This window comes from Cyprinus carpio, chromosome B7 (assembly GCF_018340385.1).
Source record: "Cyprinus carpio isolate SPL01 chromosome B7, ASM1834038v1, whole genome shotgun sequence".
Classification (NCBI taxonomy): Eukaryota; Metazoa; Chordata; class Actinopteri; order Cypriniformes; family Cyprinidae; genus Cyprinus; species Cyprinus carpio.
This window is the reverse complement of record NC_056603.1, coordinates 41,199,050-41,209,793: the sequence shown is the minus strand read 5'-3', so window position 1 is coordinate 41,209,793 and position 10,744 is coordinate 41,199,050. Positions and strand designations below refer to the sequence as shown.

At 35.9% G+C, this 10,744-nt stretch overlaps 1 protein-coding gene across 1 annotated transcript in view; it reads right to left on the bottom strand.

Annotated features, from left to right (window-relative positions):
* Positions 1-869: 869 nt before the first annotated feature.
* Positions 870-10,744, bottom strand: part of LOC109108049 (protein transport protein Sec24D-like) — a 29,213-nt gene continuing 19,338 nt past the window's right edge. The window contains exons 13-23 of the mRNA XM_042728690.1: positions 10,640-10,733; positions 9,950-10,066; positions 8,495-8,665; positions 8,273-8,369; positions 6,618-6,763; positions 5,219-5,357; positions 4,153-4,271; positions 3,158-3,337; positions 2,875-3,066; positions 2,384-2,476; positions 870-2,181 (exon numbers count right to left, since the gene is read on the bottom strand). Of these exons, the coding sequence (XP_042584624.1) occupies positions 2,041-2,181; positions 2,384-2,476; positions 2,875-3,066; positions 3,158-3,337; positions 4,153-4,271; positions 5,219-5,357; positions 6,618-6,763; positions 8,273-8,369; positions 8,495-8,665; positions 9,950-10,066; positions 10,640-10,733 (1,489 nt within the window). The 3' untranslated portion in view covers positions 870-2,040. The remainder of the gene's footprint in view (positions 2,182-2,383; positions 2,477-2,874; positions 3,067-3,157; positions 3,338-4,152; positions 4,272-5,218; positions 5,358-6,617; positions 6,764-8,272; positions 8,370-8,494; positions 8,666-9,949; positions 10,067-10,639; positions 10,734-10,744) is intronic.

Below are 10,744 nucleotides of genomic sequence, written 5' to 3'. Positions count from 1 at the left end.
AAGAAGTAGTATGGTGTGCTTTTTCTTAGTGACTTGTCGTTTCATCGCTCTGTTAAGAATGTCTTGCGTGATAACCAGGAACTTACTCTGGGTTGAATGAACTTACTCCTGGACGCATTTTTGGAACCAACATACTTCAAGTAAGCAAGCTTTGGGTTAATCCACCGAGAGTTCAGGGTTTAGCAGATGGTAAGCTAACCTTGCTTTCTGGAATACACCCCAGAAGTTGCATTTGTTCATGAGCAATAATGCATTGGTACATTGTGTGTGATTTTGCAACCTAGAATTGGCCAGTGCACATCAGTAAAGAAATGTCACAGTAAACAGTAAAATACTTTAACAAGTATTACATGTTCAATTGTAGCTAGAATGTGTGTGTCGAGAGACACATTCAAATTTGTCATCCAAACGTGGTAAAACTGTGTCTTTACACGTACTATAGAAACAGAGCGAGAACTGACACCTTTACAAGGCCAAAGTGTGCATGTTTACACATATAAAAGATGAACAGTGCGTGTTGACAGTTAAATTTCACATGGTCCGCTTAAAGACTTTTGGCCTTATCGGCCTTCCATACTGAAATGAGTTTAAATACATCACAAAACAAACCTACTGTAGTTGTTCAGTTCAGTACATGATGCATAGAATTTCTGGAAATGTGATTGTGACTACCTACTTTTTTCGGTAGTTAATTCAGTTGTAGAATGCGGTTGTCACTCCCGTAAATTACTGAACTGTGTGGTAACAGAACAGGATTAAGCACTAAAATGTGAACTGACAACTGAGTTTAGCTGCAGTGTGTATGTGGCCTATGAAAGCTGTTAATTTGAGTTCAGAAAAATACACACAAAACAAATAAACTTACAAGGTTAACAGGGACTACACCTTTATTCAAAAACAGTTGTATAAAGGTTTTATATTGAAATGTACATGACAGGCTGCCTTCAGCTTCCAGATATTAATCCTTTCTGTGTTTAATACGAAAAACCACGTGTGTCGTTCCAAAGCACTAATGAACAGGTACAAAGACTAGATGCATGTGACCTGAGGTATAGTTGCTTACGAGTCCTTAAAATCCATCTCAAACTGTAAGAAAATATACAGTATTGGTCCAGAGATGTACCATTAAAAGTCAGAAGAAATAAGGCAAATTTATTATAATAATTGCTCATGTTATAAAACATATCAAATTGGAAATGTTTCAAAGAGCAGTACTGTATGAAGTTAAGAATAACAAATAATGACTGGCATTAACTGCAATAAAATAAAAGGGACATTCCACCCTTAATAAGCGTTCAGTTATATATATATATATATATAAATTAATAATTTCTTTGAAGGTCTAATAGTTAAACACTTAACTACAGGAAAGGCTAGTTCATTTTATGAATATGATCATGAAAATGATTATGGGCATGATGTTAAAAAGCAGTGGTGTCCCGCTAAACATTTATAAGTATTGATGCGCAAAATAAAGTAAAAAAATTAAGACGAAGATGTTACTTTGAAAAAAATGGGATAGCAGTCAGTGATTCCATTGCAAGACAATTCTTTTTCATGACTAGAATTCAGTTTCGTGTGATGTTTTCATCCCTGAAGTCATAAAATGAAGAAAAAGAGCATGTTTTGGACTGCATATATCCAGTCACAAATCAGTCTATTAATTTAATAGACACTGCACAGATTTTTCATGTGAAAACACTATTTTCCACTCAAATCCAGAAATTATGAGAACTGATATTAATTCATTTTGCTGCATTAAGGATTCAAAGAAATGTTTCCCTTTGGTAAAAGTAATCTGGGGGAGTGACTTAAGAAAATCACTGAGACGATCTCTCAATATAATGGCTCCTCAGAACAGCGAGATGTGTTGAATCTAAACACCCATTTCCCTCCTGTCAAACACCGAGGAATAAAGCAGAAAGTTCACACTCAACTGCAGAAAGAGAGTTTGTTTGGTCGTAATTCATAGGCAGCTTTAGAGGTTTTATGAGAAGAGGGCTGTGCACTGTGACACACTTAACTGTGTGTGAGTGTGAGTTAAGTAAGTAGCTGCCTGATCTCGCGGTGCACGTAGCACAGGAAGTCCATGTAAGACGCTCCCCCATGAAGACCCTTGTCCTCCACCAGGTGCTGACGGAACAACATCTCCGATCGGTCCTTCTGCTTCACTATCAGCAGCTGCACAGAGAGAGATGCACATCATTCACACTGCTGAACTGAGATCATTCAAGTTGATGCTTCCTTGCTGAATAAAAGTATTAATTTATTATATATAGCATTTAATATGTTTATATATAAAGATAGACATGAGCACCACTAGTATTTATAACAAACAAAAGACAGACAGATATAGAGAGGAGATGGTGAGGGTGAGCTGTACCTTCATAGATGTGGCCCTCTGCTGTGAAATGCTGGAGATGATTGAATGGATCTTCCTGGAATGAGCATTATCCAGCACAGGTAATGATGTCGGCTGAAAGACATTTGTAATCCTTGAGTTATCACTGCAGCTCTAAAGTTACTCACATAATGAGAAGAACTGAAAAAAAAACAGGTCTTTGATCAAAGAAACACGAGCAGTGAGATCAATCGTGCATCGAAATAATATTGTCCTTCAAAGGATATGTCCTTATGATAAATGATCTGTGGGGTATTTTGAGCTGAATTGTAACAGACACATTCTAGGGACACCCAAGACCAATAATACATCTTGATAAAAAGGGGCATAATAGGTCTCCTTTAACTAAATGTGATATTTGTGATTTCTTTACAATTAATTGTCAAATTTACTAACAATTTCTGATTGAAAATGGTTAATGTAATTAATTTACTGTATAATAAAAATGTAGTTATAAAGGCAGTGTGTCATACCCCTTCTGAGGACAGGTGCCCAAGAGAGGGCACATTGAAGAGGTTCTGGATGAGGTCGGGCGGACAGGCCTGTCCCAGCCAGAGGAACATGGAGAGCCCGTTTTCCAGCAGGAAGATGCCGGACTCACTGAGCCGCTCCTCAGAGCAGCGCACTGGAGCAGGGATCGCCTCGCTGGACACATCCATAGTGTGCTGAGAGAAAGAGAGAGAGAGCAAACACATGCACTCTAGAGCTCAGGGTTTGATGTCAGTGAGAGAAATGATAGATGTGTGTGTAACTGACCAGCGGGATGAGGCGTGGGTAGAGCAGGACCTGTGTTTCCTCCACTCCCATCGCATTGACCAGGAGTCTGTGGAAGACCCGGTCGTCTGTGGAGAGCTCAGTGCTGCCCACTAGAGTCGGAGTCTTCAACAGACTGTTCATGTAGACGGGAAACACCTTCATGGCATCAGGCAGGATTAGCTGCAGGGCAAAACATTCAAGAACAGCAGTCACTTTAGACATATAATGAATTACATTACTTTGCATTGTGTTGTGCTTTACATTTTAGGGTTGAAGGAAATGTCCATAAACTTCATGGAAAAGGTCATTTTCTGCCAGGACATTATCAATGTTTCTTACAGTGCAGTGTAAAGATAATGATATGAATCTATTTAATATATTTTTTCAAATATCAATATATAGGGGGAAAAAAGGTCTAAAAATAAAGCTACAAAAAAAAAAAGACTGAAAAATGGTTTCTGCACAGCAGTGTTGTTATTGGTAACTAAAACGACAACTAACATTTTGTTAATTGTTAATTCAAATAAAGCTGAAATAAAATGTAAATATTAGATTCAAAACAAAATTAAAGAAAATTAGAAATGTTGCCTTGGCAACTAACTAGATAGTAATTGCTAAAATTACCCAAAATAAAGTTTATAAAGCTAAATAGAAATATTATAACAATGACAAAAGCACATAATGTGATTACTTAAACTAAAATAAAACTAAAACTGAAAATTTAGAAATAAAAGCTAATTCAAAAAAAAATTGTAAATACTATAATAAAAGGAGAGGAGGGGAGAGACGAGGAGAGGAGAGGAGAGGAGAGGAGAGGAGGAGAGGAGAGGAGAGGAGAGGAGAGGAGAGGAGAGGAGAGGAGAGGAAAGGAAAGGACGTTTCGAACAAGTCCAACTCTTAGGCCATGACTGCCCCCAAACTGAGTTAACACATGCTATTTATGCATTAATAAAGTGAGAGAGGTTGTTTTTATGTATGTGAAGTGTGTGACTGACCTGGCTGGCTGCTGAGGGGCTGGCGCAGTTCTTCCTGTAGCAGGCCAGCATGTGAGCCGTCTGGTTAACCAGGATTTCCCTCACCGTCTTCAGTGGCTGGTTGAGCATGGCCCGATACGCTGCAGGATAACAGCATCCAACACAATCAATGACTGTAAAAACCATGAGCTCATCGTACTATTTTAAATGTACTACAGTTTGAAAAACCTGCACTGAGGATCCTTTATTCCACTATAAAAAAAATCGGTTACACTATTTTAAGTGGAATTATACATTCAAGTAATATTAATTAACTACATGTACTTACTGTATGGGTAGGTTCAGGATTAGGGTTTGGTTTCAGGGTTACTTGCATGTAATTATGAACAATTAATTGTTATTATAATAGTAAGTACATGTAACATTGTATCAAGGATACAATAAAATAAAGTGTTACCAACAAATCTAACTACCTAAACAAAAAAAAACAAAAAAAATACAAATCTCTATAAATATGAAAAAGTAATGATATGAAAATGAAAAGGTAATAAATGTATAAAAATGAAAATTGTTTCTGCATCGCAGTGTTATTGTTAACAAAATCAAATATAGGTAAAAAAAAAATAATATGTAAATATTACATGAATAATTAAACTGTAATACAATGTCTTAGTTGAAGTAGTAATATATATATATATATATATATATATATATATATATATATATATATATATATATATATAATATAATTAAAATAAAAAATAAGCACAAACTGGAAAAAAGACTGGAAAATATAAAGCTAAATAAAAAAATAGATTAAAAAAAATTAAAATTAAAATAAGCACAAACTGGAAAAGACTGGAAAAACCTGCACTGAACATGTCTTGTTTTAATATAAAACCAGTCTAAAAGTTAAACAAATAATAATGAGATAGTGTCAGATTGAAAAATACTTCTAGAAAGCAAGTATTTTACAGATTTAAAATTACTTTTTTTACATCAGCATTATGTTACAGCTTGAAGGAAATCTGTAAGAACTGCATGGTGTTTTCATGTACATTCCTGTAAGAGTTGGTAAGGCGGTCACCTGACTTGGCAAAGAAGTTGATGAGGGCGTCTGTCTCGCAGCTTTTGTAGAGTTCAGACAGCTGAGAGCTACAGTTCAGACTGAGGTTGTGAATCCGCAGCCTCCTCTGGCCACCGATGGTGGTGTAGAGCAGAGCACACTGGGAAACAGAGAGAACAAACTCACTCGTGTTGCTCTTGCCAGCAAATGAATTCCAACAGCATCACATCGAAACGGTTCAATGAGGACACAAATGCACCCGAGTTACCAAGAAAAGATTTTATGCATGCCCAACGATTTTGCAATAAAACACATTTTGACTGTCATGACGGACTAAACATGTGCCCTATTTTATTGCAGTAAGTTTTCCTTTTATATATGTCTCAATAGACCCCTTAATCGCCTACGTAACTGTGACGTCACCGCTCTAGCTGGAGGCAAAACATAAGGAAGAACTCATAGCAGGTGCGCTAAAAGTTTGAGGTTTTGACTTTAAAATGTCGTCTTGTTGTGTTTTTGGCTGCCAGAATAGAAGGAACAGCACTTTTGGTTCAAAACTAAAGTTTCACCAGATCCCGGCCGACATTCCTTCACAGAAATCAAGAAGACAATTGTGGTTGAATGCAATACGGCGTACAGACTAGACAGAGACGATCATAAATAATGCTCGAGTTTGCAGTGCACACTTCATATTAGGTAAAATAATCTATGCATATGTACTGGTGTGTTGGTTTTATCTAGTACAAATCAGCAAGTTTATGTTTTATAGGTGAAAAGTCGCCAACCTTCAGCGTACTAGCTAGCTTAAATGTTAAACAAACATACAGCAATAGATGTGTGTGCCATCCTTTGAATGGTCTCTTAAAATAATCCACATTGCTAATCATAGTTAGCCCAGCGATAGGTTACATTAGACAATAAGCCTTGACAAAATTCCCCAAACCACCCGAAAGTAATTCATATGTTGTCTAGGAAATATCCAAAACCTGGTTAAAATGTTTCCAATGAGAACAAGATACAAGAACTACACCAGGCTTAGCTAAAAATAAATAAATAAATAAATTAGGCTACTTTAATGTTATCCACTCGTCATTATATTTTGGTCAGATAACCAGTTTGGTCAGTGAACTGAGTGATCAACCGAATTAATTGATAAATGTATGCTAACTCCCACTTTTTTTATTATTATTTTTTTTGTCACGGTCCCGCAGAGTCAGTGACTGTACATATTCGGACAGTTCCGAACCTTCTTCTGCATCCATGTTTAATAAATCCCTCCTAAAACGTGCTAGGTTACGCTTGTCAACATTGCGTCCGCGCCTCTTTTTGCCTCCAGCTAAGCCCCGCCCACCCGGAGACGTTGCAATGTTTACAAACTTTTAAGGGGTCTATTGTCTCGGTGTCATCCGTGAAGCCTGACCTGCATCACAGCTCCAGTCTCCTCGCTGAGTGTGTCGTCGTGTTTAAACTCGACCGTCACGGCCTTGTCACAGTCCACTGCTGCCATTTCCACATCTGTAGTGTTGTTCATGTATATGGCACCAAAGAAATCTGTCGCCCTGAAGCCTTGAAAGAAGAGGATCACGCAGAGGTTACAAAAAGCATATGCCATACATACAATACCATTCAAACATTTAGAGTAAGATTTCTTACGTTTCCTATGCTCTATAAGGCTCTAAATGGGCATATTTAGACAAATCCAATTCTTGCTTCTTACTAAATTCAAAGTTCTTGATTCCAAATAATGCCAGTTTTGCTCGAGCATGTCACTTTCTCACAAAACATGCATTTCCATAGCATTTGTGCTTTCATTATCCATTTGTGAGATAAAGTCTTGTATTATCTCTTAATCAGCAGAAAAGCTGCAAACATGATTTCTGTGTTCCTCCGAGCAGAATCACAAGCGTTTGTACAATTCTTTGCAGACTGCAAGTTAAATGATACATTTTGAATACCTTTTTGACATTTGACAGTTTATATAATTTCGTGTTTTCACTGTTATACACTCAGGGGCGCTATTACACTCTTCTGAACGAGTACAAAACCTCCCGAACAAAAACACACGTGAACAGGACAGAAAAACTAGCGATCTCTTATGTAAACAGATGCATATGACAAATAATGCGATCATCAGCAATAGACAGCATATAAATGAAAACTGCATAATGTTACAGAGTAAAATGTTGATCCAGGAAGTGGTATATGGCTGTGCAAGATTTGGAGGTGTTGATGGAAGCGATTTACTGGATTTATGCTTTGATAATCGTACTGAATATTATCCAGATGTAGTTTCTGATAAAAATGCTTTTTGCTCAAAATTATATATTTTTATGAAACCTATGTATTCAAGTGCTGATAAAAAAAAAAGAATGCTTTAAGCTAGAATAAAACAGAACAGCATTTATTTAAAATAGAAATATTTTGTAACAAAATATATTTGGCAATATTATATGGCTGCAACCATTTATTGAACAGAGGGGTGGGGGATAATTTTTTTTTTTTATATATATAAAACATAAATAGAACAGTGAAGGAAATATTAGTTTAAAAATTAACATTTTGGACTATTTGCAAATAATGTTTTAAAATATGCACTTTTATTTGTTTGTCGAAAATGCAAAAGATTCTTATCTCATCACATTCAGTTAGGAATTAGCCTACTGTACGTGAATCACAGATGATACTATATTTTCAATAAAAATTGGCCATATTTGAGAAGAAAGTCGAGAAGTTTGTATTTCTATCTTAAAACAGTTTTTGAATTTTAAATGGTTTGCTACTTCCCTTTTATCTCGCTCTCTAAAAATGTTACTTTTAAACTTTTTGTCATCCAAACAACAAACAGAACACAGCGTAACAGAGGGCAGTAGAACGATGCAAGAATTTCAAATATTAAGGATAACAATTGGGTCATTTTTGATTATTGGGGAAGAACTGTTGTGGTACCGGCCCCGATTTAATTAAATCCTTTTAAACAAAAAAACATTAACCACAAACTTTTAAATGATAGTGTACATGGTATGTTTAACTTTACATATTGTAGTGTTCATGTACTTTTCTCTAGTTTGTTTATACCTGTGCCAGTCCGGACGCGCATGATGGCATCGAATCCGATGGACTTCTCCACATCTCTCCTGAGGTCACTGAGAAACTGCTGACCATTCATCTCCACCTCAAAGGAGAGAAATAAAGCTTTGAGGTCTGACCACAAGAGGGCAGTAAAACAAAAGAGTTCAGACTCTATTTTGTACTCTATTCACAGCATCTGTGTTTTAGTATGTGCATGTAATGGAGTACCTGGAAGTTGCTGTACTTGTAGATGGAGCCGCCGGTGTGTGACGGCACATCTCCCATAGTGGCTATATCCACATACTGGTTCGGAAACAGGAAGAGGTCGACACAACAGCCCTGCGCCACACAGTCTTTAGTCAGCTGCTCATACACACCCCGCTGAGGCTGGAACAGAGTCTGACAACACACACACACACACACACATAAATCACCATTCAGTTTATGACTCTGTCATTCAAAGCATTCATGCCATAACAAAACAAATCTGTAAATCTGCTTTGAAATAATGTGTTTTGTGAAAAGAACTTATAAACTAAATTTGACTTAACTTGTTTTATACTATTTTAAGGGTTTTGGTAAGTTTTATGAAGGTAAATTTAAGACTTTCTGGGAAATTTTTAAGGCAAATAAAATAAAATAAAATAAATGTAAGGCAATGCTTGAAAGTTTAAAATTACAACTTTCAACAGATATCCATTACTTTATACTTTAATTCAATTTTACATTACAGTTTTTTTCAACTGCTTACATTTTTCAAAACTTTGCCTCTTTTAAAAAAAAAAAAAAACTTTACACCAATCCAAGAATTGCACACACAAAATGCAAAATGCTTCAAATTTCTTGCCAAATGAAGCACTGCATTCAAACATCTTTGCCATAATATTAATTTCTGTTAGATTTGTGTGTCACATAGAGAATTGTGTGTTGTGCTTTGCAAAAAGTGCTTTATGAAATTGAAAACTGAGTCAAAGGTCGAGAATTAGTGTATGTTTTTGCAGATTTGTTGTGGGGTGTTTGAGTGTCAGGTTTCAGAAATTGTGTGACAACAAGTGAAGATGTGTGTAAGCGGTAAAAAAAAAAAAATTAAATGAATGGCTTCAATAGCTCTGCTCCCAACCACTAGAATATGAAAAATAACATTTACTGTGCCTTCTGATTACACTGCAAAAAAGTAATGATCTGCCTCTGCATATCTGCCTTGGTTTCCAGTGTAAATGTCCAAAGATTCGTAAATCAAGACACATTTACTTGAGAAGCGAGATGACAAGCTGCATCATGTTTTATAAAAAAAAAAAAAAAATTATCAAAATAAAGTGGGGTCATGGTTAACAAGAATAAATATCTGGCTCAGAAAAACATCTTTCAAATAAAATGGAGCTTCAAGTTTTCATACCCTATTGATAGATATTTTTTTCTTGTTTTAAGCATAAACTCAGTTTTGTTTAATTTCACTAAAAATAAGACTTTTTATCTGTTGTATGCATCTCAAGCAACTGTATATTGATTCATGGACGTTTAGATATTTGTACTGGAAAATAAAAAAATAGTGAGGAAGATATTCATTTTGTGCAGACTTTATGAATTTAAGACATTCTAAAGGCCTTCATTTCTGGAAGGATGAACTACAGACTTAAGTAATAGACATATTTTTTCTGAATTTTAATTAAATTGAATATTCACCTTCTCCTTTTCTGTACCCACTAATTTTTTGTCATCTCTGTTTTTCAGTTTTCCTGGAGCCTCTGCTGTTGGGATGGAGGACTGAAAGATGAAGAGTTTGCCACTGCATTCAGCTGCCTGAAGAGAAAAAATATCACAAAAATATACAACTGTGAAATGGTTTTATCTGACAGGCCAGGAAGGGTTAAGAGAGTATGATTTCCCAGGCCTGTGATTGAACATTTTTATTGATATTTTTAAACACAGCATCCTCAAACTAGGAAATATTATGCCTTATATCAAAAGTCAGAAACATCTTTATTGCCAAGTATGTTTCTTTTTTTATTTGTAAGCCTAGCATGTTTAAAATGCCAGTTTTATATTTTTGTTAAAATGCAATGACCGAAAGCTTAAGGTCACAGAATAAATGTGTCACTAAACACTCCTTAAAGAGTCAAAGACAGATGTTATGAAACGACCAGCGCTGTCGCCAGTAATAAGCGGGAACATCATCCCAGGCCTATGAACTCAAACAACAGCCCTAGAAACAGCTGCATGTTTATCAAACAAAGCCTGCTTGAGCATTAAAGTGCACTTTTGTTAAACGATATAAAAAAAAACTAAAGGATGATGCTAAATATGCAAGTACGATTACAAAAGAATAGATGTCATGGTCTGGTAAACAGTTTAGACTCTTCGATTTGTTTTTACCTTTAGTGCCTCCAAACCAGCTTGGATGACGGGTGCGAAAACAGTCTCACTCTCGTTGGTTTCAGCAAACATGTCAGGGATCTGATCTAAAAGGCTGAAGAAAAT